Below are 15724 nucleotides of genomic sequence, written 5' to 3'. Positions count from 1 at the left end.
ATTTTGTTTTCATGTCAGAGCTGTAAAGAAACAGGAAAAAAAACACGCTTAAAAGCTGGAAAGAAGCAACAAATCCTCACATCTGACAACCCTGAATCAGCCAAGATGTTTCCTTTTTGTTTGATTATCAAAATAGATTCATTATAATTAATTCTCTGTCGCTAAACTCATTTAATAAAAGACTAATTGTTTCAGCTCTGTTAGGCAGCTTTCTGCTTCCTCTTTGTTTGTATTTCTAATCATCACGTAAAAAGGTCATTCCACTTAGAACTACATAGCAGAGAAATGCAGATTTCAGATTTCATCACTGTTTTTTTCCAATTACACACTTTGCACTGCTTGAATCTGTGCACCCCTGTCATCTGTCACCGTGCAGACAGAACACCCAGGGAGAGGAGCAGAACACCAGCGGGCCACACCCGTGCTTACTTTTTTATACAGGAAAAAAAAGCACAAAGAGAGTTGTTTTGATACAGATGCACACAGAGATGCGGGCAGTCATTACCGCCCGCTGCATCTGCAATGTATGCACAGCAGTGACATAAAATGGAGAGCTTTGTGTTACCCAAAGGCGGTCTGTGGATTCGTGTCTTCCATGGTCATCACTCTTTCTATGCCCAATGGTCTCTTCCTGCCACACACCATCCCTCACATATACCCCTCCCCGGCTCCAGCAGAAGCTCCCCGGTCCCCCCTCTCCAATGACATATTAAAGCTCCTCTCCTCTCCCAACAGCCACAGACACCCCCCATTCATCAGACACCATGACTGAGCTCACCAATCCCTGCACTGCGCGACCCAACTCAAGAGACACAGAAAATTCACAATAAAGAAGTAAAAAAAAAAAGAGTCGATGGCAAGAGAAAGGAGGCTGCGGTGTGGGAGTGTGTGTGTGTGTGGAAGAGAGGATAAAGAATGAAAGGGAAAAATGAAACGAGTGAATGTGTGAGAGGTGAAGCGAGAGAGGATCCGCGGCGTACGGAAATTGCTTTCGCAGTAGCTGGTATCGGTGTTTGTGAAAGTCGCTAAACTCAGCCTTTAATGATGTATTTACATTTCAACCACTGTGACATTAGCTTGTTCAACCATGTGTGGGATAAGTAATACTGCGGTGTTTGCTGAGCTGTTAAACAGGGCATTTAGATGCAGCACTAGTTCAATACACGGGAAGTATAGGTGAAATTAATTTTGCCAGTGTGTCTGTGTCGTACTCTGCCCCTGGGCTGCTGTGTGTCTCAGAGTTGGAGCTGCACCTGCGTGGCTCGATCTGAGCTCTTACCTGGGTGTGTTGATGTATTACTGTGCAGTTTACAGTGAGCTGCAGCAGTGGAAACCTCCACCTGGTGTGTCTCACCTTCTTGAATGCGTAGGAGAGTCTAATCAGGAGAGCTCTCCTGACCCCACCTCCAACCATCTGGTCTACACCTCCCCTCCCGACCCTGCATTCCACCCCTGAGTCCTGCCTGCCCTCCTTTGCTGTTGGCCTGATTAAGTGTAAGAAGGAGACATTGTTGGGGTTGTTGTGTTGATTTCAAGGAGGTGGTAACTATGCAGGGAACAGACAGGATATTTGGACCCTCCCTGTACTCAGAAGGAAAAGTGAATTTCCCCTCCAGAAGCCGTGTCTTTCCACCGTGACTAATCTCACTCTTCCACGGTCGTGCTGACTATCCCCCTCCCTCACAAACACGTCGGCTAGCCGGCTACCCCGTGCGCACACACCTCCTCACAGGGCCGAGTGCTGTAAAACTAATGGCCGTGAATGTGAACATGGTCTCCGCCTGGCTCTGATGGCCATCCAGGTGTGCTTGATGAGCCATTGCTGTGATTATCAGCACGGTGCATTAGCACAGCTTGAAGCCCCTCAAGTAAATCACAGAGGAGAGGCGAGCATTTGTACTGCAGGTGGTCCCCAAACTACGTTAATGGGCTTCCGCCTGCTGCTGGGTCACTGAACCTTCTGGAAAGCTCTGCTCATGATGCTCCTGCTCTGTTAGCGGGGGACAACACTGGAGCATGACTAAAATTAGCCGCATTAGGAGCACAAGTGATTTGCCTATTTTGGCATGTCGTTCATCACGTCCTCCATTCTGAGCCAGAGTCCCCTATGTGTTCACGTTTGGGGTGTTTGGATCTGTCCGTGCTTGCGTTTTTGCTTGCACTCGGGTACAGGCCTGCATGTCCGTACAAATGAGGTTTTCCCCTCTGACAAAGTCAGTCCAGATCCTGTCCAAGCATGCATGCCATCTAAAGCAGCTCTGCTCTGTCCTGCTGCCGTCCCATGTCACAGTTTTTGGGGCGATAACAAACCAGAACCTGTCACATCCACTCTGACTTCCAATCTCCGAGGATCAACATGGTGCTCTGGGCTTTAGGCCATGTTGGGATGGCTGCAGCTTTCACGCCACAGGGTGCAGGAGAATGGGTGGGTGCTCGTGGCAGACTGACAAATAAGACGAGGCAAGGGGAAGGGGCTGGCACAAATGTCCACTTTGAGAAAAGCCACAATGAGCACACTGTGGCCTCTTTGGCGGCCCTTTCATCAACTCAGCGGTTAAATGCCTCTCTTTATTTAGCTCTCAGACTGTGCAGACTATCAATTGCACCATTAAGACAATCCTCAGTCACACTGAACAATGGGACATTAAAATTTCTTGCTGGGTGCAGTCTACTACTTTGCGATTACTGTGCCCACCCATTTATCTGCCGCCGCATTAGTCTGGAGGTTCAGATCAATGCCCCGGTCATATTTCCATCTAGCATGAGATGCCAGACGGCAAATTAAAAGAGAAGGCTGGCGACTGCAGAGGCCTTCAGTGTAAATTGAAAGTGTCAGAAAATTTCACTTTAAAAGATTGGTCTTACACAGGCAGTAATAAGAGCGTCTGGCTTAGGCATGCTGTGCTTAATGTTAGCATGTTAAGTTATAGCTGTTAAAACGTGCAAGATGGAGAGAGAGAGGAGAAAAGAGATAAAAAGGGAGTGATGAAGACATAAGGATGGGTAATTACTTTAAACAGCTAATGTGTGTATGTAAGAGTGTCCTTGCACAACCGCAGAGCACCTTTCAAATCCATTTTCTTCAATAATTCTTGTTTTAGTTCGTGAGCCGCTGCTCAGTGATGCATTAGCAGCCTTATTTAAGTTCGCTGCACTAATCTGAGCTGCGGAGAGAATCCCACTGAGTGTGTGAGCCAGTGAACGAATGAAGACCTTGACTAGTAACCTCAAACTCCACTGATCTCTCCCTGTACCCCATATCTCTGCTGTCATTCCCTGCCTCCCCGGCCCATTACTCAACATGCCCTATTAAAAGAATAAAGCGATATAATACATTATGGAGCATATTGCTTGACAAAAAGGCATTGATTGTGTTAATAATGGCCGCTGATAAATGCCCCCATTGATGGTGAGGATGTCCTTGGCTTCACTCAGCCTCTCTTCGGTTTATTCGGACGTCCTCCTGAACACTGGCTGCACTGTGCCTCGGCGTATAGAGGCTCTCTGTATCTTTCAGCCAGCCATTACATTTGGATATCACAGACAGAGCTGTTGTTCTTTGGTCTGAGTCAGTGAAAGTCAGGGTTAACCCCGGCAGTGACCAGAATTAACTCGGTGCCTTCTAAAAATATGCAGCAGGCCATCGCGGTGACCCAGCAGTAAAAATGACCAGCGGAAGTGAGTGCCCTTGTACGGCTCTGGAGTTTTTGTGTGTGGATTCAAACCTGAGGGCAAAGAAGTAGAACTACTGGATAGTCAATTTTCTCAGTGACACGAGGCTTGGACTGGTGGGAGTGCGACAGCAACCCGCAGCCTGTCCCATTAATTAGCGCAATTGGCATGAGTTCCTGCTCCGCCATGGGGGATGTGGGTGGGATGTGCTGGCAGCAAAATGTTGACCTCCATGTTGTGATGGGGCAAAATGGCCGCATGTAGGAGGAGTGGAAGTAAGAAAGTGCCAGGGTAGTCCTGGGACACGATGTCATTTGCTAAGTCCTCTGCACAAATTATTTTATGATAAAGTCCTTTTTGTGCCCTCAGGACTTTTTAAATGACATTGCTTGTTTTTGTCGCTATTTTATTACTCAATATTCTCTTTCTGTTTCTTCTTCACTCTTTCCCCCTCCCCTCAGAGCCGATGCGTGCATTGCGGAGCCTTACCGCCACAGACATCCAGCCCAGGCAGTTGTCCCTGCAGTGGGAAAATTTGGCGTTCAACCTGACACGGTGCCACACCTACTCAGTGTCCCTGTGCTACCGCTACACCACGGCGGGAGGCGGTGGAGGCCACAACACCACGGTGCGCGAGTGCCTGGCAGTGGAACACAACGCCTCACGCTTCACGCTGCGTGATCTGCCACCCTACCACGGCATCCATGTCCGACTGTCACTGGCCAACCCGGAGGGGAAGAAAGAGGGCAGGGAGGTCACCTTCCAGACCGAGGAGGACAGTAAGTCTCTGGAGGAGGTCACAGAAATAGAAAGTATAGACACAGAGGAAAGAAAAAGTGAAATGTAACAAAGTTTTATTTGAAAGCAAGTATCAGCTGAACATAAATATTCACTTAACTGAAAGTTTAATATCATCATAGATATATAAGAAAAAAGAAACCCCAAATTATCCTAAATCAACTCCTGTTAACAGTTTCAACAAACATTGAGTATACTTCATTATTACACGGCTGTGTTAAATACTTGATTCTGATTGGTTAATTACCACATTCCGAGGTGTGCTATTTCTTGATAACAGACCGTTGTTAAGAAGAACAGACTGTTGCTAGGGATCCGGCTCTTATCAAACAATCCAGAGGACTAACGGTAATCATATAAATTCTCCGAAAGAAGTCCAGTAAATTTGAAAAAAAAAAGAAAAGGGACAAAACAGCAGAGAGAAAGCAATAAAGGTAAAAACAAGCAAAAACTGTAGAGACAGAGAGATCTACAAAGCTGAACACGGCACATGAAGTCAACATTAAATAGAACACAGTACGGGATTCGGCTGTGTTTAAAGACGGTGAATGGAAAAGAAAATGTCAACAGACTCTGACAGTGCTGCTTCTTTCAGTCCCGTTCACCGTGTCTTACTTCACCGTCAGTGGAAATGTTTCCATTTAATGTGAGTGAAAGCAGCTAGGTTAGCTCATTTTAAGAATACAAAGTTAACCGCTGCCATGGACGCAGCTCTCACCGTGAGTGTAACAAATTATTTTTAACTAAAAACAGAAAGATAATAATTTTTAAATGAATAAAATAATTTCCATTGATTTTGTAAGTAAAAAGCCGTGTAATAAGCAGGTTTTGTCTCACCTTCAGGTGCTCACCCTGTCGAGGTTCAGTTCGGCGATAACAACCTGCTCTCTATACATTATCCCTTGCGTAATACTAGCAAGCTAACAATAAGCAGATACCTTTGTATTTTCATCTTTGTGATAAAGAGTGTTAAGTTTGCTTTTTGCTGTCACCTACTATCTCATTTTGTAAAACAAAAACTGTTAATCACTGTTAAATTACTAAGAACTAAATTGTAAAATTTTAAATAATGTCATAATGTTCAGCGATGTTGGTTGTGAATTGTCTTACAAAATGCCCCGTCTGCACACTTTTATTTAAAGAGATCCAGGGTTATCATGTTTTTAGGTGTATTCCAACATAAATCAAGTCCACAAAATGTGGTTAAAATATACAAATTCATGTATCAGTCACTTTTTCTATGTAGAGAACACTTCTAACACTTGTGCCTGCTCCTCTGTCTTCCTCTAACAGAGTTACACAGGGAGTGTGACCATCTGACTGCGGCTGAATCAGCATTACAAAAGATCCTTTTGACTTTCCGATGAAAGTAACATAAAAGAAAAACATTATATCTAAGACTCTGGCAGCCCAGAGATAGGATTTTGTGCTTATTTCTTATCTCCTATTATTCCTTTGTGCTGTAGCACATCGTCTGCATGCCGGCTGAGGGAGAAATCAATTCTGCCATGAAAAAATCAAAACAAACAAGATTTTTCTGAAAGTGATATATTCAGAGAGAGAAAAAAGCGATAAAGAGGCAGTGAGAGTTTTTCTCTAAAGTAGTTGAAGATGAATACATGTATATATACATACAGTATATATGTCAATTATCAGTGCTTTTTCCAAAAAGCCTTAATAAGCAGCTTTGTCCTCAGTACTAACTCAATTGAAAAATAACAGTCGACTCAGCTGTTTGGCTGGCTTGCTGTAGCCTCAGGCATGAATCTCACATAACAGTCTTTCTCTGTGCAGCGCTCACACAGACTATAGGGACCGAGCTGCAACAGAATGGCCCAAAAAACTCTTAACTCACTGTCATATCGAATGTTCAGGCATTCACAGTCCTCTCACTGCCACTCAAAAACAAGTTTACCAGCAAGCGTCTGACAATTTCATCAATACATTTTCAACTTTGACTGAAGATTGATATCAAATTTTAATATTCTTCATATTCTTCATATTTTTCATTCTCCCGTCTATGTTGTGGTTACATAAGTGATGCAGTTCATAAATTAAATGTGTCCTTATCTGATGTTCTCTGTGTGCTGCTCTCAGGCTGTCTCATGTGGTGCATTGTTCTGAGCCGCTGTGACATTCACTCCTGTGATGTTGACAGCAGAGGCTCACTGTGGGATTAGCACTTCAATTTTCCCGACAAATGTTTGTTCTGACAATTTCTTATAGTTCCTGGAGGCATTGCACCAGAGTCGCTCACCTTCACCCCGCTGGATGACATGATCTTTCTGAAATGGGAGGAGCCTGTCGAGCCCAATGGCCTCATTACACAATATGAGGTAAGCCCAGAGAGACACTGACGCTCACTTATAAAACCCTTTGTGTTCTTAGCTTAAATGTTTGCTTAGCTTACATAATGGATGAGCTAAACAGATGTTAGATTTATGCTTTGTTGCTCACAGATTAACAGTACAAAAGAAAAGGCTTTCAGGATGAGGACTGATTCCTAGCTTTAATGGTTACTTTTCCCCACCCTTATGCATAACTAACAGGACAAAGCAGCTAACATTAGCTTAGGCTTACGTTGGTTTAGGCTAATGTTAGTTTAGGCTTAAATTGGTTAAGGCTAACGTTAGTTTAGGCTTAAGTTTGTTAAGGCTAACGTTAGTTTAGGCTAACGTTGGTTAAGGCTGTTAGATTAGGCTTAAGTTGGTTAAGGTTAACAGTTGGCTAACGTTAGTTAAGGCTTATGTTGGTTAAGGCTAACTTTAGTTAAGGCTAACATTGGTTAGGACTAACGTTAGTTTAGGCTTATGTTGGTTAAGGCTGTTAGATTAGGCTTAAGTTGGTTAAGGCTAACAGTTGGCTAACGTTAGTTTAGGCTTATGTTGGTTAAGGCTAACTTTAGTTTAGGAGCAAATTAAACACTTTTTCTTTGATAGCTTATTTTTGCTTACCAGACCTGTTCTAAAATGCTAATTAGTGTAAAACCTTGTAGTTTTTTCTATTCGATTTCCAACAGGCTTTATCAGGATTGCAGAACAAAATGCCTTTGGACACTACAGCTATTTCAAGCCATGAAACTTGTGGAAATTGGTAGACTGCCTTGGTAACTAGTCCCAACACCAAATTCATCACTTCTAGTTGAACAAATAAACAGATGTTTGGCAGGATTTGAGTTAGTATCCATTACATCCCATTTGTTTGTAATGCAATCTACCGTCCAGCTTGTTAATGCCAATGCAGTTGCAAATGATTCAAAATGTTTCACATCAGCGGCAGCCATCTTATTTGTTTACAAAAATGCCTTGGCGGCACTTAAACCCCACATTAGATGAATTGTTGTGATCATCCCAACTGGAATCAGGTCAGAATGAGCTTTGTCTGAACATTAGGGGAACCAGCTGCATCTGCTTGAGCAAATAAAACATGAGCATTCAGATTCAGCTGCTTCCAAGGCTGCTGGGATAAATGCTGGTAAAGTGACTGTAGGTAGAGCTAGCCAGACGTGCATTAGCACTAGCTTTGCAGCTTTGGTTGGAGCAGATAAACTCACTAACTTTCTGTATAATCCTTTCCTCAGACTTCCCATTATATTTTTGGCTTTGGAAAGGGTAGAAAAATGTAAATGTACTCAGCCTCTACAATGCAAGCTGCTTAAAATGAGGAGCCATCTTAAGCTAGACAGACCTGCTGTTGTTAGCCTCTGTTGCTAAGCTATGGTTAGGAGAAGGGGTTGAGTAGAAGCTCTAATTTTTATTGTTTGGTTTAAACAAAAATGAATCTCAACTTTTAAGCCACCATTAATGTGAAGCTCATTAGGTGCACAGAACGATGAAGTTCGAACATCTGCGGTTGACAACGATGCAAACTCCATCTGCTGAGGAAGATGTGTGATATGACACAAAGCTCCACAACAGATGCTAATCGGACCTTGTGGTCAGATTTTTGCATCAACTTCAGTTTTCACAGTTTCTCAATCATCTCTTAAAAGTTGTAGCGTTTTCCTGGAGTTGAAATGTGCCTGTTCTTTTGGTATTTTCATTCCCAGTGAAGAAAAATACTTTCCTCTTCATTACATGAGCATTTTTCCTTAAGGGCCACACTGTTGGCACGATACAGATATGTGCTCAATCACCAAACCACTTATTCTTCTTCACCCAACCTTTTTACGCATGGCGAGCTTTGCTTACATGCTTGGATCGCTCTCGCTGACCTCATGCACATGGCCTAGCACGCAACGCTGGTTTGTGCCATTAAAAAAGAGCCCTGTGTCATTAATGGATAGCTCACTGATGTGCTGTAGGCCTCACATTTAACAGGATAATGATTTTGGATTAACTGTACACTCTCAGCCTGTGGTAAGCTATCAGTAGGCCTTCCTACCTTTCTCCGAGCCTTCTTCCCTTGGCCTCTCTTGCGATTGTCCTCTCAAGGATATTATTAAATAGGATTTGCGGTTTGACATATAAAGCGAAGGCTGCACAGGATTTTTTTCTCTGTGGTGTGTTGATCTCCCTCGGCGGAGGCAGAAAGCCGTATACAGAGCTGAAGAAATCCTCTTCATTTCTCTCAGATTAAACCGTTGACCACTCTGCCTGAGCCCATCGGCCGCCGCGCTGTCTTGCAAGCCCTCCTCTCAGCTCTGTGCTCTGTTGGACATCTTTTATGTCCGCCTTTGTGGAGGAAACACAGAGGTCCGTCTGTGTTTAGTTAACAGGATGGCTCATAATTCTATCTTCACACTAAGGAGGCATGAGCAGGCATTAAGCCCTTCTTATGATAATCAGCAAAGCCTTCGGTTGGGCCTGAGTGGCATCTTCAGTGTGTGTGTGGTGTGCACATGCATACGAGCGTCCTTCCTTCAATGGAGTCGATGTCTTGCAGCTCTAATGTATATCCTAATACGCTCAACCTTGTCTGATTGCAGTAAGGTCGGCTCATTCAGCTCTCCACTATTCCTAAGAGTATAAGTGGAAACTCTCATGAGAGTGCAGTGCCGGCGAGGCAAATCACCTCTTGAGGAAAAACTTACTTTCACTTTTAAAGGACACTTAGGCACAGTCATTTTTGAGAGTTAACGAACTTTAATTGAACTCATAAACACTTAGCAATATTGATTTCAACACTTTAATTTACTTTTTACTGTGAGGCGTCCTCAGTCCATGGCCTTCATAATGCATTACTTAGTCAGAAAATGATTTTCCACTCGCAGTACTTTTTAAAAAACTCTTGGCTCCCTCTGTGACCTTTTCTTATGAGAGCCAATGCCAATCAAGTCCTATTCATCTAAAACTATAAGAGAAATTAACACGCTGTGTAGAGGAGCTGATTTATTCCTGGCTTAGTTGAATCGTATCAATCAAACATCAAAATTACTAATTATGACAGAGCCGTTTGTGCTCTCAGTTAATGACCTCTGCTGATCGGTACTAAACTTGGAAATGAATCTCTTGGAATTTGACTTCAGCCACAATAATGACTCATAAAATCAGTGACAATGTGCCTCTGAATGTTAGTATATTACACTAAGACCATCCTCTTTTTTTACCCTGTAACAGATCAGTTACCAGAGCATCGAGTCGTCCGATCCAGGCATCAATGTCCCGGGACCGAGAAGAACCGTGTCCAAGCTGAAGAACGAGACCTACCACATGTTCTCCAACCTCCACCCTGGAACAACTTACCTCATCTCGGTTCGAGCCCGCACAGCTAAGGGCTTCGGTCAGACGGCCCTCACTGAAATCACCACCAACATCTCAGGTATCAGGAACACTCACCGAACAAGCATCCGGTGCTCCTAACGGAGTGTGAAAGCTCAAATTGTCAGGTATCCTCTGTCTGTGCCGTCACTGCCTCTCACACACAGGTACAACAGCAGACTTCACCCCACGGCGAGCTATAATTAGGATCCAAGTTTTCTCTCTTTTGACCTCGCCATCTTTTCTTTTCTCTCCGAGGCAAAACTGCTGCTCCCACAGTGCAAGAGCTATTTTCTGTTGCCTCTCCAAACTACCGACACACTGTCATCTCGCAGTCCTCGGGACATAAATTAAGTCGCAGGAAGCAGAGAAACACCACAGAGGGGACACTGCGGTGTGTTGTGTGTAAAGAAAGATGCAGTACATTCCTGGGACCAGGATGTCACCTCTGAGAGTCTCAGAGCTTATTACTGGTGATAGAAATCCAGCCTCGGTGTTTCTATTTTCTTTTAATGATGCATTTGCGCCTGTTAAGGGATGGGATTACCCCTCTTAGGAACCCACAACACGGCCACTCCCACCCTGTTTGCTCACACATTCACTCTCTCTCACTCCTTCTGCCCCCTATCTCTTTACAGAGCGACCAGCTTTGTTTAATTATAGATTTAGTGCACAATCACTGCTTACTGGCTGTGCGTCAGGCAGAGCGTTGGCACAGAGCCAGACCGCAGATAGAGTCCAAAAGTCTTTGCAGATCATCCTCAACCTCCTCCACTGGCCCACGGTGCAGAACATTCACTTACGCTGAGCGTCTCTCAAATCTGCTCTGACAGCTAGCAAACACTGAACACCTTCAACAGCTACTACTGTCAGCATCTCCGAGCAATACCCACCGCAGAGTATCCAGCTACACACATCTCTTCATTCGCACGCACACACACACACTCAGGCGAGTGCGCCGCTGTGGCTGATACACAACCATCCTTCAAAGAGAGTCTATCTGGCAGCAGGCGTCAAACCCTCTTTTAGTTCTACAAACCACAACAGACCTTTAATGTCAACAAAAGCACATGCAACATTCCCTTTAATGATGTCAGCCCTTTTAAGCTAAGGTTTTAGCAAGCGCTATTTAATATGATAATCATTAATTGCACCTGAGCAGTGGGCTCTCTTTCCCAGCACTAATTGACAGCTATTATTAAAGAGAAATGTGCCGGCACGTCGTCGCCGGGAGGAGCACGACTTTAACCAAATCCTTTCAAATGAGAATCCCACTTAATTTAGCCTCACGCCCGTGACTTTTAATTGGACTTGTATCCAAGACAACTAGAAAGGAAGTTCAAACAGCGTCCTGAATATGACGATAAGGGTGTCAGTTATGTTAGCACTGTTAGCTATTTATGCAAAGACTGGGATCGCTCTAAAAGGTCTGAGATTGAGGGGATGAATATATTAATGTGGAAGGAGACTGTTTTAACTAAATTAAAGTGGCCTCATTGAACCCTAGGTGAGGCAATGGGTGTTTCTGTACATGTATGTGCTTTCATTATTCTGGACATATAATAGTGTTTCTGTTTTCAGCTCCTACATTTGATTACGGAGACATGCCATCCCCACTGAGTGAAACAGAGAGCACCATCACTGTCCTGCTGCGCCCCGCCCAAGGCAGAGGGGCTCCTGTCAGGTTAGTAAATCATCCTTTATCTACATGTAAGAATTATTCTTAAAGATACAGTACAATCTAGCCAGACGTCTTCGGTTGTCTCCCTTAGTCACGGTTGTAACTCCTTGCTGACGGTCGCTTTCCTTCATCTGAGCGTCAAATTGGATTTTCACTTATTTTTGAAGTTGTATCTGTAGTCATCGATCTTTTCTTTGTTTGTTCAGCCATAGTAGATTACTGTTTACTCGCAACACTTGCAGAGACCGGAAAAGCAGCCGCTTAGCTCCGCCTACCCTCTCTGGCGGACCAACCACTGCTGGGTGATGGAAAATTCTCCCTAACTGGGCGCAGCTTGTGACGCATGTCGCCACAGATACCCAGTCTGTAATACTGCAAATGCAAAGGCTTTCATCAGTGGGCCATAGGCTCAATCTATATTGTGTTACCTCATTCAGCGATAGCTGGTGACTCAAAAGTTAGTGACGATAGAACAGACATTTATTCAAATTAAAATCTTCGAGGTTATCACTTTAATACTAAACATGGGTTATTAAAGGTGCACATCCTTTTTCCAGCACGTACCAGGTGGTGATTGAAGAGGAGACGGGGAAGAAGGTGAAAAGAGAGCTGGGGCTTCAGGAGTGTTTCCCGCTGCCCATGTCTCACGGCGAGGCGCAGGCTCGAGGCACGCCGCACTACTACACAGCCGAGCTGCCGCCCAGCAGCCTCCCGGAGGCCAGCCCCTTCACCGTGGGCGACAACCACACTTACAACGGCTACTGGAACAGCCCTTTGGACCCACGCAAAAGCTACCTTGTCTACTTCCAGGCGATGAGCAACTTCAGAGGGGTGAGTGATTGTAACATCCCCAGCCGCGAAGGAACAGATCTGGCAGCACTTCATCGACTTGTTGTAGACATTAGTGCTCTGAATAATTCTGAGCCAGTGATGAGTGCGGGTAATTAGTATCTGTATTTGCTAATGCTGTGGTTGACGCTGTAGGACAGTTGGCTTTGTCTGGGCTCACAACCCTTGAAAGAGTATTTGTGCGGGGTGAGAGTTTGTTGGATGAAAGCGTATTGAGCTGGCAGTACTTGGAAATGATGTATGCTTATATCCAAGCGCTTTGATTCTTTGCAAACAAAGCATGTCTGAAGCAGGGAATTACTTGCATGCTTTACTTACTTCTAGCAAAGCCGTGATTAGCTGGAATTACTCAGAGTCAATAACGTACTTCACTTCACTCGTCTTATACTTTCTTTTCTTCTCCAAGTCTGTCCTGCTCCTTTCTTCTTTGTCCTGTAACTTAATGTCCCTCACACAATGCTCCTTTCATTGCTGTCCTTACCGCCTCCGCTCTGTGTTTAAGCACCATAGCCACCATGAGTATCTTTGAAAGGTAGTTCAATGTAACCAGGCTTGAACATGTCTACACTTGTGTCCACACAACATAGCCCCTTATGAACCTTTGTTGTAGACCTTGTTAGTCGAGAAGCAGCGCGTTCTCTCACACTGCTGTGTCTCCATCCGTTTCATCGAAGCCCTCCAGTCTCCACTCACACCCAGCGGACATCACATTACCTTTCCAAATTCCATTACAGGAAGAGCTGCTACCTGGGTGAGGCAATTACTTAGGGATAATTGGGCCCAGGTGCAGATGATCAGAGGTAGAGAGTTGCTGCTTTAATATTCACAGACTGGAAACCAAGCTGAGGCATGTTGCTGTAGGTAACGCAGCCTTCTGTGATCATCAACTCAGAGTAAATACCTGTGAGCTGAGCGACTCTTCTGTTCGGTCCTGTTAGTGGTTACTTTGTGGTCATGTCATTTAAAGTCCCATGAACAGAGCTGGGTGGTAGCATCTTTTTCCAGCCCGGTGGAGAAACACACGGAGGGACTGCAGTGTGAGCACTCTACACAACCAGGCTACTAAGCACGGGATTAGACAGGGGAGGCCTGGCTTTACCGGCGGATGGGATTAGGTTTTGTTTTGCCTGGCAGGGGGCCAGCACCCATGACCTACAATGAGTGGAGCGCGGTGCCAAATCCCACTGCCAACACTGTCCCCAGTCTTTCAAACCTCGCTGCCTTTGCCTTCGCCTGGAAATACAGTCGCAGTCACTGTCGAGATCTGGGCAGGAGTCCTGCGTCGCTGCTGCAGGACTGAAACAATTCCTCTTGAAGGAACAAACAAGTGATGCGAGGACTTGATTTTCAACAAAGCGTACTGCTGCAAACTCATAATTACTGACTCCGCTTTATTCAAGTGTCAGTGTTTCAGACACAGACTTTCGTCGATGCATAATCTTTGTTGTGGGCATGATGTTTCCTCTTCAAGAAGTTGTTTTTCATGGAGGTTTTAACTCAGGATGTCAGCTAAAGCTGATGATTTCAGCTCAATTCAATCAGAGCAGCACAGCCGAGGGCCGGCGAGTTTCCGGGCATAAAACCAGTCAACAGCAGGGCAGAGATGACATGTCGCAGCAGGGTTATGGCAACATGTACCGAGACACGAGGCCTGTAGCCGAAAAAGTGCTAATTACATGAAAGACGATCAAATAAAAGAGCAGAACATCGCAGCAATTTGAGCTCTCACAAATACTACATTATGACACTGATGCCTTCTTCTCCCTGTTAATGTTATTATTAACATAACAGTTTTTTTTTTTGCATTTCACAGTCTTTTGTCAGCCGTCACATCCCAGTGTAAATGCAAAAGTCTATTAAAACCACAAAGCAGATGTGAGCGCTCGGCTCCTGCAGCCTGTCCGCTCTCCAAAGGTTCGGCTTCTGCAAAATATATTTTGTATTACCCTTTTTGCATTCTGTCTTCCTGCTTTCTCCGTGTGCAATTATGCCTCTCAGGCCTTTTTTACATTTTAGCACACTGCTCACTCTGTCACCGAAATGAAGCCAGAAAGAGAATTTTAGCATTGTAAATGTGCTTTTGTACACAGGCATGAATACATCCAGCTTATGCATGTACTGTGGGATATTTTTATAGTGGTTCTTGGACTGTGTACAAACGAGGGAAGCATAATTACCTTGTGCCGACTCATTTTTGGAAGAGGAAAAAAAAAACACTGTACCTCTTCTTGAACTAAAAGGGTAGCTGGCAGTGAAAGGCGTTCTACCTTTGGAAAGAAACATCAGAAAACAGTTGCATATTTATTGGGATAGAACAAACGCTGATAAGGCTTTCTGCCTATAGGAGGAGGGACACAGTTGTCTATGGTGTGAGCAGACTGAACACCTCATTAAAATACACACAAAATAGTCCCCTTGCTTTTTTTATCATTTAATAGTTTAGTGTGTTAAATCCGGGTTTGTGTGTGGTCTGTTTGTGTTGAATGTCTTTGTAGAGGGGAAACACTGCACCCAGTCCTCTACAACAGTGGCCGCCATGGGACTAGTTTGCACAGTATAAGACACCCATAATATTTGGCATTTACCCATGCTAATTACCCGCAGAGTGGCTGTCAGGCCTCTCTAATTGTTGTGATTGATTCATCTAAAGAGGTACTTGAAAGACTGTGGATACTCTGTAGCTCTGAGGCCATCGCATAATCATCTATAACATCCACACTTTATCCCCAGCTTCACACACACGCACACACAAACACTTTCGAACCTCGAGTGTGTGCCGCGCTGCCCCGGTGTTGCATGTTGGCGTTTGTGTTTTGTATGTAGATCTTCCAGGAAGCGGCAGCCCCTCTGGCGTGACCGCCGCAGCACAGCCAGACGTGTGATGCGAGTCCCGCGATGGTGAGCTCGCCAATTAACTCTTCTGCTGAGGCTGCACACAATGAACGAGACGTGCGTGTTACAGAATGGAATTCTATACATCACAAGATGTTATCTGCAGTAAATGGATGTAAAAGTACTCTGTTTT

The 15724-nt window shown here is 44.5% G+C and overlaps 1 protein-coding gene across 2 annotated transcripts in view; it reads left to right on the top strand.

The window, feature by feature from the left end:
- Window positions 1–15724, top strand: part of ptprub (protein tyrosine phosphatase receptor type Ub) — a 167057-nt gene that overhangs the window by 111170 nt on the left and 40163 nt on the right. For both annotated transcript variants that reach the window (XM_069657127.1, XM_069657126.1), the window contains exons 8-12: window positions 4134–4451; window positions 6697–6806; window positions 10029–10230; window positions 11751–11853; window positions 12408–12681. In XM_069657127.1, the coding sequence (XP_069513228.1) occupies window positions 4134–4451; window positions 6697–6806; window positions 10029–10230; window positions 11751–11853; window positions 12408–12681 (1007 nt within the window). The remainder of the gene's footprint in view (window positions 1–4133; window positions 4452–6696; window positions 6807–10028; window positions 10231–11750; window positions 11854–12407; window positions 12682–15724) is intronic.

Source organism: Semicossyphus pulcher, unplaced genomic scaffold, assembly GCF_022749685.1.
Source record: "Semicossyphus pulcher isolate SPU_LCO1_2020_fin unplaced genomic scaffold, fSemPul1.0.p SCAF_9, whole genome shotgun sequence".
Taxonomy (NCBI): Eukaryota; Metazoa; Chordata; class Actinopteri; order Labriformes; family Labridae; genus Semicossyphus; species Semicossyphus pulcher.
The sequence above is the reverse complement of the archived record's forward strand: the minus strand, read 5'-3'. Positions and strand labels throughout refer to the sequence as shown.